At 37.7% G+C, this 23,188-nt stretch overlaps 1 protein-coding gene and 1 non-coding gene across 3 annotated transcripts in view; one reads left to right on the top strand and one right to left on the bottom strand.

Moving 5' to 3' along the window:
* The window catches only part of calcrl2 (calcitonin receptor-like 2), a 40,041-nt gene extending 28,921 nt beyond the window's left edge, over positions 1 to 11,120 (top strand). For both annotated transcript variants that reach the window (XM_084917441.1, XM_084917440.1), the window contains exons 5-13: positions 1,270 to 1,382; positions 2,123 to 2,214; positions 2,431 to 2,560; positions 2,755 to 2,908; positions 3,405 to 3,465; positions 4,622 to 4,688; positions 6,570 to 6,788; positions 7,019 to 7,060; positions 7,236 to 11,120. In XM_084917441.1, the coding sequence (XP_084773567.1) occupies positions 1,270 to 1,382; positions 2,123 to 2,214; positions 2,431 to 2,560; positions 2,755 to 2,908; positions 3,405 to 3,465; positions 4,622 to 4,688; positions 6,570 to 6,788; positions 7,019 to 7,060; positions 7,236 to 7,499 (1,142 nt within the window). In that variant the 3' untranslated portion in view covers positions 7,500 to 11,120. The remainder of the gene's footprint in view (positions 1 to 1,269; positions 1,383 to 2,122; positions 2,215 to 2,430; positions 2,561 to 2,754; positions 2,909 to 3,404; positions 3,466 to 4,621; positions 4,689 to 6,569; positions 6,789 to 7,018; positions 7,061 to 7,235) is intronic.
* A 1,039-nt stretch (positions 11,121 to 12,159) lies between these two features.
* trnaq-uug (transfer RNA glutamine (anticodon UUG)) lies at positions 12,160 to 12,231 on the bottom strand. Its single transcript has one exon. It is a non-coding gene; the product is annotated as a tRNA-Gln (tRNA).
* Positions 12,232 to 23,188: the final 10,957 nt, after the last annotated feature.

The following is a 23,188-nucleotide window of genomic DNA, read 5'->3' as shown; positions in this document are numbered from 1 at the left end:
GACAAGAAGTTTCTTGGACAGGTGTCCATTCCCTTGCTATTTCGTGAGAAATAAAGGACACGTAATGTCTGAATTTCATTCAAAGTAATGAATTTGTGTTTTATAGCTTTTTTAGTCATTTTAGTCAATGTAAGGCTCAAAAAGTTATCAGTGCAAGTGAAGAAGCCCATCATTAGGATCAAAACCAAAATAAATCTATTAGTGTTATCGAAAAAACTAAAGGAGTAGCCAAATCAACAATCTTGTGCAGTGTTAAAACAATTTTTTGCACTGATCAGAAGACAACTAGAGAGGATGATGACAGAATTCTGTCGCTGGTTCAGAAAACCAACTCTGAAACATTTAGCCAAGTCAAGAACACTTTCAAGGGGGTAGGCATGTCATTGTCAAAAGTCTGCAATCAAGAGACACCTTCATGAATGAAGTACAGATGGTTTACAACAAGGTGCAAACCACTGGTTACACTAATGAACCTGAAAACCAGATTTGACTTTCCAGAAAAATCTGATGAAACTAAGGGTAATTTACTAGAAAAGGAAGAGAAAGCGGAATCATCTGTCCAACATAGTGGAGACTTTGTTATGGCATGTGCCCGTACGGCTGCTAGTGGAACTAGATCACTAGTGATGAATGGTGTTTTGACTTTTAGTTGAAATAGCAGGATGAATACTGAGGGGAACAGGGCTATACTCTCTGCTCAGATTCAGCCAAATGCTGCAAAACTGTTGGGTAAGACGAAAATGACCCAAAGCATATTGCAAAAACAACCCTTTCGCTAGTTAAATGCAGAAAGTTCCACAAACAAACAGTAACTTACATAAGCTACAGTAAACGCATGGCAGATCATTTCGAGGGTGAAAAAACAGCATTTAAAGATGTCCATGGGTTAAAGTCTTAAGGCAGTCATTGACTTCATGTAAGTATTAAAAACAGTCCTGATATTTAAAAATTAAGTTAGTTTGTCTAACTAATTTAGAGACTTCAAAAATGGGGGACTGTGTTTAAAAGTTGTTGCAATTGTTAAACTGTGATAATTTTGTTAAACCCTTTTAATTAAAGCTAAAAGCCTTCACTTCAAGGACAATTTGATTGTTTTATTTAAAATCCACTGTGGTGGTTTACAGGGGCAAAACTGCAAAAATTGTCCCTTTGTGCAGCAAAGAACAGACCTAACTGCATGTACTACAAATCGTCCACGTGCTGTATTTCATGTATAATGGGCCTATCATTGCCAACTATGACAACATGTAAAATCTGTTCATTCAACAGAGAGGGTTACCAAAGTCTGTAATCCTGATGGCCAGTGGTTCCATCACCCAGAGAGCAAGAGAATCTGGTCTAACTACACCATGTGTTCTGCACACACTAAGCACAAACTCAAGGTAAAATGGAGCTATTTTCACCATTTACTGCATTTGTTTAATTTGGTTTGGTTTTGGCTGAATTGACCAAATTGGAGCATTGGCCTTTACTGTAATCTGGACTCAGCGTGGTTCTGTGTGCCACTGTTTCGGGAGCTATTTTTCTGAATAAATGAATGTTTTTTGTGAAATTTTCTGACTGGAGTTAGAATTTATTCGCACTTTCAACTTTAAACTTGCAATTTTATCTTATCTCATTTGATCTGATTTGGAGATGCCAATTTAACTATTAGAAAGCCATAAAACTTTGCAAACTCATCTAACCCTCAAAAATCTGTCTAAGTAGAGTTCTGATAGAAATTTTCACCTTGCTCAAATCTGCTTTTAGTCTAATCGACCTCATGTCTAGACTGAACAAGCCAGTTGTTTGAAGAATATTCCTGTCAGAAACAAATCTCTAAAGCCTGTCAGACCTTTTGTATATTGTCTTTAATCAATTTAAAATTCCCATGCCATTTCTCCAGCAATGATTACTGTTTAGTGCATCTTAATTGATGGCCATCCAGCAAATACTTTCTCTCTCAGAAGAGAGTTTACAGTTGTTTTATTTGCATTGCTGTGTGCTGCTTTCACATACTGTGAAGAGAAGATGCAAAGATTGCATTCTGTGCTGGCTAACATCTTAATTTTAAAAGAAAATCATTCTTAATCAGCGATAAATCTATTTACGTTCATCATAGCTGAGCAATTTTTCCCTGCAGCTTGCCATCAGTTTCTACTACATGGCCATGGTCGGTCATAGTCTTTCCATTGTGTCCTTAGTCATCAGTCTGACCATCTTCTCCTACTTCAAGTGAGTCATGGGAGGTTTCTTCTGTCTGGGTTAATTGACTGCTTCTTGTTTTTTCCCTCTTCATAATCATATGATTAAATTATCATAGAAAATAATGGCGATTGCTTGAATGGGAATAATAATCACCTGAGAAAAGTATTAGTTCACTCTGAAGCACCCGTAACTAATACGGCAGTCCACTAATGCTGATCCTTTGCTCTCTCTGCTCTCTTTCAGGAGCCTTAGCTGCCAGAGAATCTCCCTTCATAAGAACATGTTTCTTTCCTTCATCTTAAACTCAATTGTTACTATGATATGGCTCACATTCAGCATAGTCAATAACCAGGGCACAGACACCAGCAACTCTGTGAGCTACCAACTAGTCTTTATCTCATTACACTCATGACTTTTCTCTGTTTTCAAAAAGGCCTTATAATCCATAGTCTAGTGCCTTTCTCAGTTTTCACCTGTGGTCCTCTGTTTGTGTTTAATTACATATTTATAAAAAATCTGCTTATAACATATTCAGTATATAAGGACTTACGATATCCCCTCCATCAGGTGAACTGTAAGATCCTGGCTGTACTGACTCAGTATACCTCTACTTCCACCTACTTCTGGATGCTGTGTGAAGGCATCTACCTCCACACACTCATCATAGTGGCCGTCTTTGTTGGGGAACAGCAGCTCTTCTGGTACTACATCCTGGGGTGGGGTGAGTCAGGAGGATCAAACACATTTGTGCCTTTTCCAATTCTTCTTGGAGTTGCTTAGTCTAGTTATGTAGGAATTTGCATCATGTTAGCAGCAAATTTGCAGACCTGGCTCTGGCCACAAAGGGCCAGGTAGGTTGGGATAGCTTTTTTCCCCCTTAATATTATTGTTAAGGGGATTATTATTATTATTTCCTCTTAATTATTTACTCTGGTTATCTTTGTCCACTATTAAAATTTGCTTGATGATCTGAAACATGACATGCATGACAAATATATATATATATAAAAAACAACAAAACAAAACTAAGAAATCAGGAAGAGGGTAAATACTTTTTCACGGCACTGTATCCAAACACGTGAACATGTATTATACATACATATACATCCTCATTCACTAATACACTAAGATGTACTGCTGCAGCTGCAGCAGCCTCTGCAGAGATCCTGGGTGTCAGACTAGTATTCATTTCTGATTTTCTCTCTCTCTGTCCAAAGGTTTTCCCATCGTTCCTGCTGTCACATACGCTGTGGCTCGTGGGCTTTTCCATAACGACCCGTAAGATGTAGCACATTTACTGTTTTGCCATTGTCATCTCTGTAAATCAGAAGCTCAGACTAAGATGAGAAATGTAGTAAGACGTGTAGAGATATCCGTACTGGAAGTAGAGCAAAGCACAAGAGAGTTTTTCATCTTTTCTATAGTCTCTAAAATATGAAGTGGATTCTTGTATAGGAATATTTGACTGAAAAATGTTCAACAAACTAAGGTCAGTATATAATGGATATAAGCTAATGACTGACAAAGCCTGACTCGCTGAGAGTAATTTGATTCACTGTAATCCACATGTACAAGCTGCAATGTGACCCATTCCCATAAGCCACAATCTTTACAGTCTGCGAAAACACTGATAAAGATTGTGGCTTATAGGGATAGTTTATATAGTGACTATGTCTACAGCAGCTTCGTAAAAGATGTTTTGCCATCATCATTATTATAAGCAGATGAACACCTTTGACATTAGTTGAGTAAAATATATTGTGGTATTACATTTTTAATTTGTCAGTTATAGTTTTTGGATAATTTGATAGCTCCACCCCTTCCACACCTTTATTTTACTTGCTACGTGCTTTTTTAATGTAGAATATTAAGTTCACCTGATACAGTCACATGGTTTATATTGCTGGATTCATCACAGTCAGACCTTCTCCCCCCAAAAATGTTTGGTGTTTACTGATCTTTATATTTTTATATATGTAGCGCTCTATTCAATCAGTCCATCATGATATTTATATTCTTTTTTTTCAGATACGTAGAAGAACCCTCTGCCCACATCTGTCACATCTAATTTGGGTTGAATCAGAGCTTCAATTACAAAATTTCTCCCATCTGAACTTTGTTCAGAAGTTTTTAAAATTTGGGGAGGTTTTTTTTTAGAATATCTGTCAATTTAACTGCTTTTTCAGTAAAATATTTTTATACAATAAAACATAAGAGACTATATAAGAATGTTAAAAAAAACACTGTGATCCTTTGTTCGGCCTCCGGTATGGACTCAAAGAATAAAGTGCTTTTGCAGGTCTTTACTCTAGCCTCATAGTACAGTCTTTTGTTGAGAGGAATTACAAAATATAGAATTATCTCATCAAATTGCAGTGTTCATTGAGTGTGGCACAAACGATGAACAATGATTTCCTCTTTGTGTTTGTTTCAGGTGCTGGATTAGCATACACACTCAGCTGCTCTACATCATACACGCCCCCATTCATGTTGCACTCATTGTGAGTTGATAACAGTGCGTTTTAAATATCTTTTACCCAAATTTTAAATATTGAGTCACAGCTCATTACACTGCTGCACACACTGATACATGACATAGACAATATACCAGATACACATTCATTTATTAACAGAGAGATCAAATACGCTGTGTCAGCCTTTAAGTGCCATGATAACTATTGCCAGCATAATTACAGTAAAATGATAAAATGCTACAATTTTCAAATCATAGCTTTGGCACTAGTTTCAGAACCTGGATGTCATTTTTCAAAACGCTAAAAACAAAATTCTCGTTCAAAACACTGCATTTGCGGTCATATGTTTTTAAGGAAAACTGGTACAGTTTCACTGTTTAGTTGTTCAGAAAATCATTGAATATTAGAGTACATGCAGTACACATATGTCGTTGCTGTAAAAGAACCAGTAGAGAGAATACAACAGATGCAGTGGAGTCAATGAAGAAATGTTAAATTTACTAATGAAATCCACTGTAAGATGAGGAGAGCCTCTGCTATGCACCTCCTAGATGAGTTGCTCCAGGCATGTTCCACTCAACAGGAGGCCTCTGGGGCAGACCCAGGACATGCTGGAGAGATTACATCTCTCGTTTGGCTTGGGAAAAAACTTGGTCTCCAATTAGTCTGCTGCCCCCACAACTGGGACCCAGATAAGTGAAGAAAAATAGTCGACTAGATAGATAAAATACACTGTAAATAACAGCGTGGTTCCCTTTAAATGAAAGCAATTTACTAAAAATAATATACATATTGGAACATATTGGAAAGAACCTTTGGCGAGTCTAGGCCCAACACTTGTCTGCTGTCATGTTGCATGTCTGGAGGATGATCACTTGTTGATGCAGATGCCTGTCACATATTTTCTACTTCCATGTGGGGAAAAATCCTCAGTCGCACAAAGGAAAGGAGAGTGCATGGGCAAGTCTATGGTGGTGAACTGTGGATGATCCTGAAACCATGGCTCCACCTGAAAGCATCATGCAAATTAACATTGTCCCACACAGTATCACAGAATTCCCCAGCAATCCCAGAGACCAGATTTAGCTCATAAGGAATGCTACAAGGAGCTCTGCATTGTATGAGCCAACACAAGATCTGCATCCCACCACACCATCTTCTAATATAGCAGCAGACATGTGATATTGGCCTCACGTTGTCAAGATACTGTGATGGTGTTCCACTGGCCAATGAAATTCTGACCTCGCTCTTTGTCTTGGCTTGTTGGAAGCCTGCCTGAGCCACAAAAATGAACTTAAGAGTGTTTTTACTTGCATCCAGAGCCATAAACTGAACATACTTAATGGTCTGTTGCTTCTCTATGTCTGCATTTCTCTCGAAAAGCACATAGTAGAGCTGTTTTAGGGAAATTCGGTACCTTTTCAGCATATGTGCAGTGGTTGGCATACTTACAGATTCCACATTGTTGAAGTTGTCTTCTGGTGCAGAAGAAGCCAATCACGGCCAACTATTGTTCATCAGTTAGGAGTGTGTCTCTGCCTGGTTTAGTGTCAATTCCACTGGAATAATTACAGGAGAAAAAGTATTACTGTAGAGCAGATTTGGCCTGAAAATATGTTACACATTAGCACGTAGTACCCAACATGACATCCAGGTTCTGAAACGAGTGCCAAAATGATTGTATTAAACTGTAAAAGGCACACAATGTAGACAGTAAGTAGTCATGTATTAAACTTCAGTCTCCTTAATTACTGGGACTCCAGTGCCACCATCAGGCCACTTGTTGTATTTTACGTATAAGAGATTTTTTTTTAAAGCCTCATAATAAACATTATGTCTCATTCTTCTCTTCCATATTTGTTTTAACCACATATATTTTTCTCTATCCCCCTCCATCCATCTATCCAGGTGAACTTTTTCTTTCTCCTGAATATCGTCCGGGTTCTGATAACCAAACTGAAAGAGACACACTGTGCTGAGTCCACGGCCTACATGAAAGCAGTTAGAGCCACGCTCATCCTCATCCCTCTGCTGGGAATCCAGTATATCCTCATGCCTTGGGCACCGGATGGACGCATTAGCCACGCTGTCTATGAGTTCTTTGTTAACATCTTCACTCACTTCCAGGTACACTCAAAACAATGGCACACTTGAGATACATTAAACTCTGTGATCAAACCAAAGAGTGCTTTCGATAATTTGCAACATGCAGTGACAAAGAGCACTTTTTGCTCCTAAAACTGCATAAATAAGCACTGTGTATTAATATTAGCCCATTCCAAATTTACCATGTATATAGTGCTCTCACTGAGAAATGTTTTTTTACTGCTATTGAATCTGTGGCTGTTACTTTTCAGGGACTCCTGGTGGCATCTATTTTCTGTTTCTGTAATGCTGAGGTATGTCTAAGAAATTTTCAAAGTGCCAAACTGACTAAGACTTCAGTCATGACACAAATAATGCAGATTTTTTTTTACTCATTCGATATAAATTCTGTCCGAATTTCCAAAATGTTGACTTAGAATTGGCTAAAGAGCATAGATAAGATGACATTTATTCACTGTTGATGTGCAGGCTCAAACAGCAGTGCGGAGGAAGTGGTTTCAGTGTAAATCTGCCTGGGGCAAAACACCTCTCACCAACAACCACTTTAACTACCACACCAACTCTTCCATCACCGAAACCAGCCGCATCACCATGAACATAGAGCCGCCTGCCAATGCACCTTCGGAAAAAAAGGACTCGAACTCCGTGGTGCCGCAAAACGCCAGCAGGAAGAAGAGCAATGCATGCACCAATGGGGAGATAAGCAACATGCTGGAGACCACTCAAATCTGATTGGATAAAACACAGAGGTGACGGTTTTAGTGCCATATGCACACACACACAACACACACACTGAAAAAAACAGGGACTGACGGAGAGTTTTCACAATAAATGTTAGGTTTTGTATGTATGTACATAATGTCTGGAGAGCGATTTAAAAGCATGTAATGTGTAGCTCACACAGGCACATTTCTACGCTTACGTTTTTGGACTTTTAGGAACTGATGAAAAAAACAAGCGTTCATCATCGTCGTTCATCATATCCAGTAATATCCAGTAATCGTATTGTAACGTTTTGTTATGTTGCTGCAGTCAAGTCAAGTTTCAGTTGTTGTTTGTTTTTTGTAGTTTTCATCAAAATAGAGAAAGATGACAATCCTGACGCTGTATCTTAGATGCAGTTAGGAAAATAGATTTTTGGACAATGACACATCTCTACACCACCAAACACGATCTACAGCAAATCAAACAATCAAGATGTGATTAATAAAAGTATTGCATTAGCTGTTTAGGAATTTCAGCCATTTTATTACATTGTCCCCTATTTTCTTTAAGTAATTGGATAAACCAATTACTTTAAATTTTAGTTTTTTTAAGATTTGGATGAAAATCCTTTTGGAGTCTAAAAACTATGGATATCATCAATGGTGCATTTCCTTTGAGATGCTCCGCCAGGTCTTAACCGCAGCCACATCCAGTTGCTGCTTGTTTGTGGATTTCCCTGCCTCTAGTTTTGTATTTAGTAACTGAAAAGCATGCTTTATTAGACTGAGATGAGGTGACTAGCTTGATTGTAGACTTTAAAATTATACAGCTACCTCCCTGAGAGCGTTCTTGGGTTAGCTAAATTCAAAGGGTCTTGCTAAACAAGGAAAGAATTTGCAATCATCTTCTTTAAGTTGCCTTTTGTGGGCTTCCAGATCTTTTAGTGCTGTTAATGGTCAGCACTACATTTTCTACTAAATGTAGTAGATTGTTGATTTGGCCACTTGAAAAGCTTTTGCTATCTGTCTGATAGGTTTATTTTTTGGGAATGATTTCCTCTTTCACTTTCATGGACACCTTGCGGGACCTCATATTAAGAGTTCCAGCAACTGCAATCAATCCAGATATTTTATCTGAAGCCTTATTTAAGCCTCTGATAACTGTGTATGAAAACATTGCTCATTTCTAAACAGTTAATGCATATTTTCAGGTGAGTGTTTGTGTCATTAGTTGCCCCATAGAGCCACCGAATGCTTAACTGTATATCAGAGTGACCAAGTGAATGTCGTAGCCCAGAGATGTGATTTTTTTTTTTTTTTTTTTTTTTTACAAACTTTTATTTAAGAAAGATAAAAACACCTCATGTTGTCTTGAAAGCCATTTAAGTTGTTTCACATATTAAATTTCACACCACAGTGAATCCTATAATAGAGCTGGAATTTATTACCAGGGGGAGTGCTGTGCCCAGAGAGTTTGGAAAATACACTGTTATAGAACTAATCTGCCTTATACAAAATGCAAAAAAAGGCAAAATGCTGTAATATTTAGTTTGAGTTGGTTTTTACTGTAACAATGTAGAAAAAAAAATAAGAATAAGATGTTAATTTTTTGTTTCAAAACCAAATGATACAGAAAGGCAGCTAACTAGACATGTAAATCTAAAAATTATATCCAAAGTTTAAGCTAGCTGGCCCAATAGCTGCAGCTGGATAATCTGAAACTTAAACCCTACTTATTGTTTAGCATTTTGTCGAAAAATACCAATTTTGGTAAATTGAAGTGGCGTTATGGTACTTCATCACCTAAGTAAATGACACAAGCAAACCCACTGAGGTGAAAAGCTGAACCAAGTTAAAATTTAGCAAAATGTGAAGCTAGCAACTGCTATGCTAGCTGTTTCTTACACAATGTAATTCAGTTAGTTCAGTTCAAGAGAATGTAAGGTAAAGACTAAACAATATTGTGTGTGTTGTGGTTTAACTAGACTTGTCGTAGCTAGTTATAGTTTGGAGTTTTATCCCTTAACTTCAATCTGTAACTGAGCAGCCAGAATGTTGGGGGTTTTGGACAGTCAGCAAAAGAGCTAAAATGCAGGAGTGGTATTTTATTTTTCGAAACTTTATTTACATATTATCCAAACTATATTTACATATGCAAAAAAATATTTATTTTGCTCGTCTTTTCTCATTGTCTCTTGCTGAGCTCCGGTTTCAGTTTCTCTACAATGAGATTAGAACTAGAACGACTCAACTAGGTTGGCTCAAAACTCTGAGGCTGAGGTTTAAGTACAGGAAAGGCTCAGAGAAGTTCCATAAATAGTGTGTGCACTAGACCCTGACCAATTTATCGGCAGACCAATACTATCAGCCAATCTCAGCCAATCTGTTGGTACTGAAGACATTAAATATAGTTGATCATTCAAATTTGTAAAAGAAAACAAGATGGGAGAGCTACCCTTCAACTATGTCATGAATGTTGATGATGAATATTTTGTCCACCAGGGGGCACTCTGCAACTTCCCTGTTGGTAACACACCTGTTTGGAATGAAGCAAACACAACCAGCTGGGCAGAGCATATAAAAGTAAATAAATAGCTACACATAACAAAAATATAAGGAAAATCTATTCATGTTTCATGTGTTTAAAGGGGAAAAAAAGGAATGTCGAACTTTAAACCACCAATTGTTGGTATCAGACGATTTGTTTCTTCACAAATTCCCCAATACTTTCTTGTGAACAATGTATAAAAATAATGCACTTATTTAATGTCTGCCATTAATGTTTCTTTTATAATTATATTACTTTTATTGTAATGGAACAGGTTATACTGATCTGATGTAAAGCTTTAATACCCTGAGGTTTCAGATGAAATGAAGATGAGCTTTTGTCTAACTTCTGTAGACAGGAGAAGAGTTTGTGCGTAACAGATGGGTGTGCCTTTTTTGTTATAGTTTTTCCATAGTGTTGCTGTTTTATTATTTCAAAGAGTGCTTATTATTGTTACACAATGCTTTCCCCCTCCCTTTGCACAGTTATGCATTTACAGTGACTTTACAGAAATACAATTTAATAGTAGTGCACTGTATGTATCCTGGCTACAGTCCACTAGAAAACTGAGCAAGTCTTATTGTTAAAGGTGAGCTGTTAGCAAATGTATTTAGCTGTTATTACAGCATGCATACACACACATCATAATAGAAAAACAAAGGCTCCAGTGTGAATATAGTGAGGTAACAGGAAATTAACTAAGCATGAGAAAGTGCTGTGAAAGCGCTATTTCACTTAATCCCACCCACTTGGGAAGTGCCTGCTCAGCAGAGAAACAACTGTCATGGATGCATTTGCAAAGCAATTTGAGAAACATTCCAATAAAGTGCCAAAACAAATTTTCACTTCAAACATATTACTCTAAGGAGCTTGGAAAGAAAAGCGACTCAAGGATGGTCGTTCACAGTGGACATAGATAGCGTCTTTCACTCCTCTTTCAAGCCATCTGTCTTCAAGAACCCTAAAGAACTCCAGTCGTGTTTCTTTCACAGCTGCTTAGATCGCCATGACGTGGATGACTGAGAACCTACACAGACAAATACTGTATTTATATTTTTAACACTGCCATTTATGTGTGGAAATAAATTTGTGTGACTATAATCCTGCTGTGTCTGTTACTATTCTATACTTTGGGTTATTTTGGGAATATTTGTAATTTGCATAAGTGTTTCTTTTACATACTTATGCTCAACTATTTTCCCATTAAACTATTTTAAGTTTTGCTAGTTACTTTATTATTTGGCGCATATTTAATATGGCAATCTGTGTGCTACTTTATTTCTTTTTTGGTTTGTTTATTATTTATTTTATTTAATATATCTTATTTAGTGTAAACCAACACTATATAAAGTAATTAAAATAAGTACTATTAACTTTAACAGCTAATTGAGATTATATGTTGGGAAATAAGCGGTTTGCTTGGATGACCAGCAGAGTCATGCGCATCAAAATGAAACGTTTCCTGATTTATTAATGAATTGTGCAGTAAAATATGCATTAGTAAATTTGTGTACACATTAATATTCCACCTTTAATACACCAATTCATTGTTTGATCATTTCTGAGGACCAAAATAGTCACTGAAATACTAAAGTTAATTGAATAGTTAATCCAGCAGCTAATAGGGAAAGCAAATTGCAATTTTAAATAGATTTAGGTTTTATTGAGAGTTTAATGTTTAGAGTTTTTTCTGTAAATTCGTTTTTCATTATAGGCATTTGTTAATGAATTGATAATTCATTTAGAATTATTCATTTAGATTTCCATTCCATTGACCATTGACCATCGCCTCTGTCAATGCGCCCCAGGGTGGCTGTGGCTACAATGTAGCTTGCCATCACCAGTGTGTGAATGTGTGTGTGAATGGGTGGATGACTGGATGTGTAAAGCGCTTTGGGGTCCTTAGGGACTAGAAAAGCGCTATACAAATACAGGCCATTTACCATTAGATCATCAAATAACAAATCACTTGGTTGATACGACAGGACAATCTTCCCCAAGTATTTAGGTGTATAATACATTATTTTGTAAAATATCTTAAACATGGGCATACATATCTGCTTTAAGGTTATTCGCTGTTTTCTAAGTACATGTCGATTTTCTGAAAGAAAACCGTATTTTATTGTAGTAGAAAAGGACGAGGTCCCACCGAGATTTGAACTCGGATCGCTGGATTCAAAGTCCAGAGTGCTAACCATTACACCATGGGACCGGATGGTATCGCCAGTGTGGGTCGTCGACTTTTGAAGAAAGCGAAGAGACTCTCTGCTTAAAATTTTAGGTGTATTTGTTTATTTACGTTCAGCTACATTACAACGACACAGCTGAAACGATGACAGTAAACTGTAATTTATGTTTATAGCTTTTTTAAAAGACAGCTAACAGGATATGAGTGAAGTTAGCTGCAAAGACGTGTTGTAAGTTTAAGCGAGCTCCTTTAGCTAATTCAAACATGCCAAAGACTGAAAAGGCAGCGTTGATTCTATGCGCTTTTATATGAGTAGTAGTTTACGTGTACTCAGTAGTATAACTAGCTAGCATTACAACACAACGACTGAGAACAACTACCGTGAGTTCTCATATGAAACGCCGCTAACCTTAACCGTTGCTTCCAGGTTCATTCTTACCGCACACGTAAATTACTTTGGATGCTTGAAATGAACTGAATGATAAATCAGAAAGCAGGGTGAGAATAAAGTACATATATACATCTGTTATGTTATGTTATTATCATTAGGTGTTGTTGGTTATTGCTGAGTTGTAGTAACACAATACGCCACGTGGAGGCAGCAGAGGATGTGTTTTTAACCACACTCCACACCGTCGTCTACTTCTCTATGTTTTTGTATCGTTTGCATTTTTATTATATAATTTCACTAAAACCGTGCTCTTTATTGGGCTGTACAGGAAGGAATTCCACGCATATTAAATCACCACCCCCGGATGCTTTGTTGAAAATGCAGGCAATCAGGCAGGCTACAAGTTCTGTCCCTACACTGTTTAAGCTATTGTAATGACATTTTCCCCCTAAATGAGATTGATTATATTTTAATCAAACCTAAAAAATAAGTTTCCACTTTTCCACAGTCACTGAGCTTATGCACTACAGCCGAATAAGCACGACTGGTTTTGCCCCAGTTGTGCAGACCTAGATAATTACAGAATGCTGTGGATGAGCTTCTCTGTATAAGCTCTGCAAGTCCATCCAATACAGCTCCATCCACACATAGTGTAACAGAGAGGTGCTATGGTGATACATTCACTTGATACCCCACAGCTTATCTATACTAACAGCTTAAAGCAGCCATACTCGTTACAATCTCTAGCATGTGAGCGGATGCCTCCCGCTTGACCTTCGGCCCCATTAAAGACTGGTTTTAATGCACGTATGTTTAAGCAAACAGGCCCCTTGGTTACACTCACATTCGACCTAAGAAGGATCAGAGGGAAATCAATGTGGTGTTGAACTTTGGATGCAGGAATGTGACTGAAATCAATTTAGTGGAGTGTTTGTTGCAGATCATCCTATACTGTGGTAACCCCTATAGAAGTAGGTCAGCCACACAGAAGGAAATAGATAAGATATCATTTCAATCTTTATTTTGAGAACAGCCCTGATAGTTTTAATTTCACCCAATTATCAGATGCAGGGTCATTATTGATGTGCTATGTTTATCTCTACCCAACTTAAATTTACACACACATTTATTGACATTTTGAAAGTTTCATGATCAAAGATCATTTGAAGCATTCAAGGTGAAAAACTGCTGAGTGCAAGCATGAATAAATCCCATATGCACATCACATGTGAGCAGGCACAGGAGTAGATGAGCCTCTTTTGTCTGTGAAGGTTCTCAGTCATCCAGGTCATCATAGTATATATCTGGGACTCTCCACCATTTGACCTTAGAACTGAAGAAGCTTCTCGGATGAGAGGTGAAACGTCTTCAAGTAACTTAAAGAAGTCCAGACGCTTTTCTTTGCAAGCTCCTTTGACTATGAGCCTCTTTTCTTTTCCTTTAATCTCAGCCTGTCAGATTTAGGCTAAATCCTGTTTTAGTGATAGCCTCAGTTCTTGTCCAGGCAAGACAAGATGGTATGCGTGGCCCTTCAGTATGTTCTACACACTATACACTGTTTCATTTTTATGGAATGCGCTTTTACAATGTTTATAGTTTTAGTATTTTTAAGTCATTTTTTTTGCTATAGTATGCATCAGTAAAGTTTATTTTAATCATGTGTGAACTGGGGTAGAATCAGTGTTACCAAGTTAGCACATAAACTATTGATAAGTGGGTCAGTGGACTTATTTTTCACCCAGTTTTCACATCTATTGACTTAATACTGTTTCATGAGTCAACAGCTTTAAAAAAAAAACCCAGCTCTATCAACACAAATCAGTTACAAATCAACCATCTAATCTTCTGAAGCTTTAAAAAAAAAAAAACTCTTTCATGTATAACACGTGCAGTGCACTAAAATGTTCAACCTTTATTATTTAAGAAATTGGAGGCTGAGCTTAAGGCATTATCATTATAAGAACATGTCTGACAGACAAAGCCAGAAAGTTCATGCTTCAAAGAGAAAAGAAAAGAGCTGCCGATCATTTTTAAGTCCTTCTTAGCTGTAAAATGATGGCTCCTTCCTAACTGCTGCTGCCCTTCACTATTACAGTGAGGAAAAGAATGAGTGAAGGTAACAGGTTTCAAAAGCATTAAGTGAATCATTTGTTAAGATGAGCATGAAAAGCATTCTGAGAAAAACATTATTTTTAGCTACTAAATTGTAGCTGAATTATACCTGTGTTACAATAAATGTCAAAGCTTTAATTCAGTGTCTAAGCTAAGTGAGCAATGTCACTGCTTAGTTTGTGACCAATCAAAACTGACAGCATAAAGTATTTGCTCCGATCGCCTAAGTCTCTCTTTGCAAACACACTATGGACAGAAAAAGGAGTTCAGGTATTGCAATACTGCAATACATATTGCAAATACATAATTCAAATCTGCAAACAGCGTCTTTAGCTTTCATGTAGCTCTTTGGGCCATAACTGCAGATAGCAGCGTCTGCAGATAGCAGCGTCTAGCTGGGGTTTGTCTGGTCTGATTTTAAAGGGGTGTGATTTGCAAAAGGTGGATTACTCTTGAGAATATTTGTTATTGATTTAAAGGGAAGGCTTGGTCTTATTAAGGCTTATCTTTTGTGGCAACATCACAATGGGATAGTATTTCAGTTTTTCACAGGAAAAAGTGTCAATGAAAGGTCTGGCGAAAGACAATGAAGTAAGATCCCGCATTTGCAGTAAATTCAGGAGAGGAAAAAGACAGTAAAGCACACTGTTTCTTCTGAACTTCAAATTTACAGGCAGGCACCTCAGCTAACCCCCATTACTGTACGCAGGTGCGCTTTGCAGTGTCTCTTGAGATTTGTGATCTAGCTCTTTGATGGCTGTGCAGCCTCTCTTGGTATGAATACACTCGCTCCCTCTTTGGCATTTTAACTGAAGCGTGTCCAAATTTCGCCCTTGCAAGCCATCACATATTTAATCTGATATTCTGTGATGTTAGCCAAGCTCGTAAAATGTAAGGTGTGCGGCTCGAGCAATGTGGGTACTGCAGGTGCTGCAGGAAAGAGCAAATGCAGGCAGCGTCCAATGGGCCACACATGAACGACACTTTTTTGGTTATAAAAAAAAACTATACCTCAAACATGCACTGTGAAAAATGTGTGAATCTTTTTGTGTAGAGACAGGCATATTTGCAATCCAGATCTCCAAACCCCACAAAAAGCTAAAAGATGTGTTTTTTTGTATTAGCTAATTATAACGTACAGTAAAAATCACAGTGATTTAGTGGTCATTAAAATGTGTTCAGAATTGGCAAATTAACGACCATTCATCTCATCACGACACACTGCTCTCCCTCACATAAACTGCCATTATATATCAAAAGTATTGGTATTGGTGATACTGGCCCTGTATCTGGCATCAGATTGGTGCCAAAATGTGCAGTATCGCACAGCAATATCTTCAACCACACTAAGGGTACAGCGTCTTGGGATGGGATTACATTGTATCCCTAACAGGATGAATCTAAACAACTTTTAACAACAATTACAAAATTACGCCTTTCCCCCCCTAATCTCCAGAAAATCTGTTCATCTTGGTTAGTTTTCAAAAGGCAAAGAGTGCAGAGCACTTGTGAACACCGCTATGAGGCAACAAGCCAAAAACATATTTCCTAGCCCTTCAGTGTACTCTGGTGTACTGTAGATATTATTGGTGTCTCAGCCTGCTGTGTCACCTCTTGGCTGTACATAGTGTCCTGGCCATGATTGTGACCTTAAATGCTCTGACTGGATGCTGCAACCTGATTTCCATCCAGCAGCAAAGCAAGCAGGCAGGCAGGCAGGCAGGCAGGCAGGGGTCAGTGTTTATGTAACTCACACAGCTTCAGATAAGCACCTTTGGACCCACGCCCCCCTTCTCAGCTTGCTCTTATAATCTCTCCTGATCTCACTCTAACACGTCTCTCGCTCCCTGCGGTTGAGATGTGGTCTCTTGACAAATTGATTTTCTTTTTTTTCACACAGACTCACAGTTACAGATCACTTTAGTATTTCTTCCTGCTTTCACGGTGATGGAAATTGTATATGAACCAATTACAACCTCTTCCTTTGTGTTCACTTCTGCATGGGCAGCGACTGCCACCCCCTTCTATGTCTCCGTAATGTCACTCTGTCCGCAGTGGTAGACGTGCAGGCCTCCTTCAGTGCAGTATTGTCACATGTGATCTAGTCACTTCCTGTCTGTGCTTCCATGCCTGCCTGGCCCTGGTGAGAGTCACCCTGCCTGATTGCCACAGAGGAGACAGCAGAAACAGAAAGAAAAAGTAAATACATTTAAAAAACCAATACCATTCTGGTTTATACTGCAGCAATACATAATAAAAAGCTGAACATGTCATCCAAAGATCAAACCTTCCTTGCTACCATGAGTAGAAATTTTGTGGGTTTTTTATTGTGACTAAACCTCAGTCACAGTAAGCACTTTAGTGAAATCCACACTCTAAATGGCCACTTAAAGCAAAATGAAAATGAAATTGTACTAAACCTTGCTTAAATATGCAACCATAAAGCATGTGCAAGATTGGCAAATTTATAATCACTAGAAAACTGTGAGCGGTATCTCAAAATAAGGCTCTGAGAATGTTCTCATTTCAGGATAATGAGATGAAATTGAAACCAGAAGCAGCGCAAATTGTAGCCTTTCCGCTAATACTCGCTTTCTTTCTGTTTTATTTACTCCGATTTCACAGTGGTTTATTTTTGTATCATCTTTACTTTCAGTTACTGGATCACTCTGAGGCTTTATCTAATATTCTAATAATAACAATATTGTAAACACAGCAGCCAGGACATCCCTTTAACCTTGTTTTCACGACTTTGTGCAGATTGCCTAGTTCTCTGTCTTTTGTCTGTTGTAGCTGTTTCACGTATTGACTTTTTGTGTTGTCATTATTTTACATAACAAACACGTACAAGTATAAAGTGAACATAAATAATCCTACATTAATCCTAATTTAAGATTCTCTTAAATTCTGCAATGAATACTTTTTATTAGGGTCATACTTTTAGGTGTTGATGTTAATCTATTACGTTATTGCTCCATATATATTCTTCTATTTTTTATTATTTTTCAATGTGATTTTTCTGAGCAGTACAAGAATTGTCCTTTGGGATAAATAAAGTTTGATCTTTTTATCAAAAATTTTGTTTGTTTTTTTAATCTAGAAAAATAACTCACAAAAACTCAGGCTATATATAAAGTTTGATGTCAGTAGCTATGAGTGTACATCAGATCCTTATCAGCGCTAATGCTAATATGTGTGCCATGAATGTTATGTTAGCACATGGCATAATCTTCTAAGTTGCCTCTAAGTTGATCCCTGCCTGCATAGGTTGAACATTTTTTTTAAAACTTCACAAACCCTTTATCTCAGTGACACTTTTGTGTGCCTAATGGCTCCAATTGCGTTTCTTTTGTAGCCATCGGTGAGAACAATACATGTCGAGTTCTGTGATGGTCACGTGATGTGAAATTTAGAGCGTGATCAGGGGGCTAAAATTGCCTCGCAGTCTGCTGTTGTTCCTGGGGGACCTGAGCTAAAGGACACAATAGTTGCACTACAAAGGCACAAATGTAGATGATGGCAAATTATTAGTTACACGACAGCTTTCACAACTTTTCCACTTTGCTCAAAGCCGTAATGTATAGAATTATAATAAGTTCACAAATTAAAGCAAAAGAAAAAATACAAAATGCTTTTTCTACACTGGAGACAGTCACCATGAAGAGGGGCATTATTAATCTGAGCTCCACTGCATTCAGAGTCATCACAGAGAACTGTGGATTTATAATGATCATTTATCACATTAATTGAACGTGCTATATGTTTATTCTGAGGCTTCATGAATCTGCTCATAGAGAGGTCACCTGATTTGGTTTCCCTGCATTGATACATATATATATCAGAGAGAGAGCGAGAGAGAGAGCAATCATTATGATGTGGCATACCTATAAACAGACTATAAACAGACATGTGTTCTGATTGTAACCACATGCACTTTTGACAAGTCATTAAAAAAGCATATACTCGTGCATTTTAAACGTGTTAAAGAAAAAAAAAAAAAGCATAACCACATTAGGTGAGGCTTTTGTGCCAGGCTTAATTTTGGTTTTCATCTTAGTCAGCCTGACTAAATTAAATCCGAGGCACATATCAGCCTCAGAAACAGGCATGTGACCTATTTTTGGCCCTTCACTATATTTTAAGAAGATACACAGTTCTCAGTGGTGACAGCTGCCGAACACGTCTTCCTCATCCATCCACAGAAAATATATGACTGGATATGCCCAGAGTTGCAATTCAATTCTTAAACTGGAACATTTATGCGTTCCATCTTTTCTTAAGTGTCCTCTTTACCCAACATTAAACAAGGTGCTAAAAAGTTATGGGGAAAGCCTTGCATGGGGAGATTAATAGCTAACAAACCAGGAACATGCTTGACTCCAACGTTCTTTTTAAAAAATGTTTTTTTCCATTGAGGCCTTTTGTCATTTCTCTTACTCATTAAAGGCTGGAATTCTGCAAAACACATTTTAACATTGTTATTCATAGGATGAAAAAAACTCTTTGACATGTCAAAGATTAGTCAAGGCTAACTTTTCACTGAATAATAATAATGAAAAAGTGCAGAAATACTTTGCTTTCCTTTAATTCTAATCTTTTTGTTGCTTCTGTGTGTTCTGTCACCATTTTACAGATGCAAGACTTTTATCCAACGGCATCATTATGCATCCTCACACCCCAGGAGCCACTTTCCAATGGGAGGCTCGCTCCCAAAAAGAGAACTATTCAAACACGGTGCAAGACAAACACCGCTCGTTCATTCCTGTGGAGCAGAAAGAGCTCTAAATCTGTCTGAAGCTGTGTTTTTGCCTCCAGACTCCCTCCAGGTGGGACGCCTCTGATAAAACCCACAGACTGCATACTGTACTGAGAAGAACTCCCACAGACAGGCTCACACTGTAAGCAAGGATTCAGTGTGTGTGTGTGTGTGTGTGCGTGCGTGTGTGTGCAAAATAGTGAGGCTGCCTTACAAATGAAATGGAGTCATAAGGGAAGGCGTCTAAGGCAAGAAGACACATCAGAGTATTATTCTGACAATCGTTTTGCAAATCAGCATTTGAATATTAGTTACTATCACACAAAAAAGGCCATTTGGATCAAAACAAGCAAAAATATATTTTTGCCAAACAAGCTAATTTTCCAGTGAATCTTATCCTTTGCTTGTTTTTGAACCTGGTATGCTACAAGATCTGTAATACTGCCCCCTGCAATATAACACACACAGTATATACCATAAGTGGCCAGGATAGTGTTAAAATTGCTGCTCCACTGCGGTAGTTGAAGGCATGGGAATTGCTAAGAATTTAGTCATTTTGATTCCATTGTTGATATCACTTATTCTTAAAAGTAATGCACTAATCACATTTTTCTGTATAATGACCTGAAACACATTGCCTCATAATTACCATTTAACAATATAAAGCTATAGGCTGCAGTCTCACACACCGACACAAATCCCCTTCCTAATGAGGAGACACATATGATCCTGTCTACAAAAACTGGTGCTTGATTCCCTTCCCTTGGTAGTTCTACATTCTACAATGAAATAGACACACTGACGTCTGTCAGTAAAAATAAGGGGAATTACTTTTACATGTTTAAAGTTATCTTCAGACAAACACATTTTTCACTGAAAACGTTTTGAGTTAGCAGGAAAGGAACTATCTTTTTTAATGTTCCAGTAGCCAGCATGCAGTTTCCCCAGTAACCAAAGTCAGACACAGTCATTTTTTATAATTAAGGTGTGGAGATTAAACTGAACTTGGCAACAGCACACTGTGTACAGAGTGCCAGGTCTATGAAGAATTATTCATCCTTTTTTCAGCGATTTACAGGTGTTGTGAGGATGGCAGGAGGTGCCCCCTGGCATAGTACTTAATTTCATTAATGAAGGGGCCCCCTTCATCAAAGAAGCAAAAAGGCAAAGGAAAGGCACAATGTGACCTGATTCACGCTGGCAATGAGCCTATCCAATCATCATTATGCTAAATACAGAATGACCAGACACGTGTTTTTAAACTTGCTGTTTGGATTAGGTAAGTAACATATTCCTTGTTGATAATTGAGATTCTGATGTGCAAGGAGCAGTTTTGTTTAACCTTTGGACGTAGACAAACTGGCCAATTCTGCATACCAATAACAAATTAATATTTTTTAAGCTAAGATAAAAACTGGCTGCTATCTTAATATAGCTTCAAATGCATTATAGAGAAATTGGAGTGATGAGCACATTCAATAAACCAGAGTCTCCCAAAATATCCAACTAATCTGTGTTTGAAGAAACTTCTTCCCCAAAGATTGATTGTTCACTGGAACAGTAGTTTAGTGGATCTTGAGATATGAATATTTAGTCACACTCTTTCCTAAAGTTTAGAAGAATTTATATTTATTTAGTTCCACTTGTGGTAATTTAAATCACGCTTTCACAAAGAAAGCTGCTGGCGTCCTCCTGGGATCCTACTTGTCTGATTGGCTTAGATGGTCCTGGGCTGTAATTCATTCCAGGTTTTTTGCAGGTGGTTTGCAAACAGAAGTATAGTGTTAATGGTCTTATTTTAGAACTTTAAAGACTTCTGTGGCCACACGCTGGACTTTACGCTCTTGATTTGTAAGCCATGAATAATGTTAGAATGTCAGACAAGATGAAAGATGTTTCTTTTTTCAGCTCATAAATGACAAGAAGTCAGTGTTTCTTGCTGAAAGGGAAAAATTGGATTGCACGTTGGCTATTATGAGACCATTACTTTCCACTCTAGTCCAACTAAGTTTCTTTTGAGGTTTCCAATGCAATGTAACGTGTAATGAAAATTAAATTAGTGACAAAATACTAACGTCTTTAATCTCATTTTACTCTTTTTAATCATTCTGGCTGCCAGCTTAAATACACATGGATATATAAAACTAACTTGTATTGCAAGAGACCTTGAAGATGAAGTGCAATCAAAAAGCTAGTTATTCAGGCTTTTCAGAAGTCTGGAGAAGAATTTCCTTTCATTTTGAAATTAAAGACATTTTTCTAAACACAAGTGAATACTGTTGAGACACTGATTTCATGAGGACATGGCTTTACATGCTGTCATTCACCCATTGTTAAAAAAAAAACCTAAGCTTGACGCTTCTCTTCTTAGCAGCTACAGACCAATTTCAAAATTACCATTCATTGCTAAGATTTTAGAAGAGGTTGTTGCTAAGCAGCTTATTGCTGTTATAGATATATACAGCATTCTGGATAAATTCCAGTCTGGTTTTCGTAGAGCACACTCTACTGAAACTGCACTTATTAGACTCTCTGGTGACATCCTGATGAATTATGATGCAGGAGAATGCTCTGTCCTGCTGATGTTGGACCTGACCTCTGCCTCTGATACTGTTGACCATCACATTTTGCTAGATAGGCTGAGACATTGGTTGGGTATATCAGGGTCTGCTTTGGACTGGTTGGCATCTTATCTGTGTGAACGATCTTTTTCAGTGGCTAATTCTAAATATAGGTCCTCTTCTACTTCTCTTGAATATGGTGTGCTACAGGGCTCTGTTTTGGGGCCATTATGGTTTTTGCTGTATATACTCCCTCTTCAGCACTTATTGAACACTTTTAAAGATATTTCTTATCACTGCTAGGCAGATGATATTCAGTTGTATATCTCCTTTAAGCCCCAAGATGTTTCCAAACTACTGATTTCATTAGGGGATGGATGACTGATAACTTTCTTCAGCTAAATGAGGACAAAAATGAATTCCTTGTTTGTGCTCCCAAAAAATTGGTACCATACATCCGTACATTCCCAGCAGGTCCCTGAGGTCATGTGATCAGGGCTTGCTGGTCGTCCAACATATGAGGCTGAAAACGAAAGGCGATAGAGCGTTTGTAACTGTGGCCCCCAGACTCTGGAACTCCCTTTAAGCCTGAGATCTGTGGACTCAGTGGTTTCATTTAAAAAACAGCCAAAAACTCATCTTTTTAAACTTGCTTTTGGTTGATTTATGTTTTTATGTTTTAGCTTTTCTGTGAAGCACTTTGTGATTTCTGTCTTGAAAGGTGCTATACAAATAAAATTATACGTGTATAGTATAGTATAAAAAAAAACATTAAAAAAAATAACCAAGCTGAAAATTATGCTGCACTACACCACATAAAAATACATACACTATCAAAATGAAATAAAGCAGAAGCCTTCTATGTGCAGAGGTATACTTAAGTCACAAAATATTGCTTTCACTCTGGCCGCAGACTGTCATCAACTTCACACCTACTGCTCTTGTAATGTGATGTGCATCCCGCAACCATCCTCTGCACCGTCTGCATCTTTGTATAATTTGTCGTCTTCCCCTCGCCACACCACCGCATGTCATCGCCCCTTCGTGTCCCGTGTAAAATGTTTATCTGAGTAGCTCCCACATTATTCATTCGGAACTCATTTAAGCTTAGAGTTTTTCCCAGTTGCTTTGGCTCAAATCTCAAAATGATCGCAGAACGTG

This window comes from Perissodus microlepis, chromosome 20 (assembly GCF_051167445.1).
Source record: "Perissodus microlepis isolate ML-2025 ecotype Zambia chromosome 20, ASM5116744v1, whole genome shotgun sequence".
NCBI classification, from domain to species: domain Eukaryota; kingdom Metazoa; phylum Chordata; class Actinopteri; order Cichliformes; family Cichlidae; genus Perissodus; species Perissodus microlepis.
The sequence above is the reverse complement of the archived record's forward strand: the minus strand, read 5'-3'. Positions and strand labels throughout refer to the sequence as shown.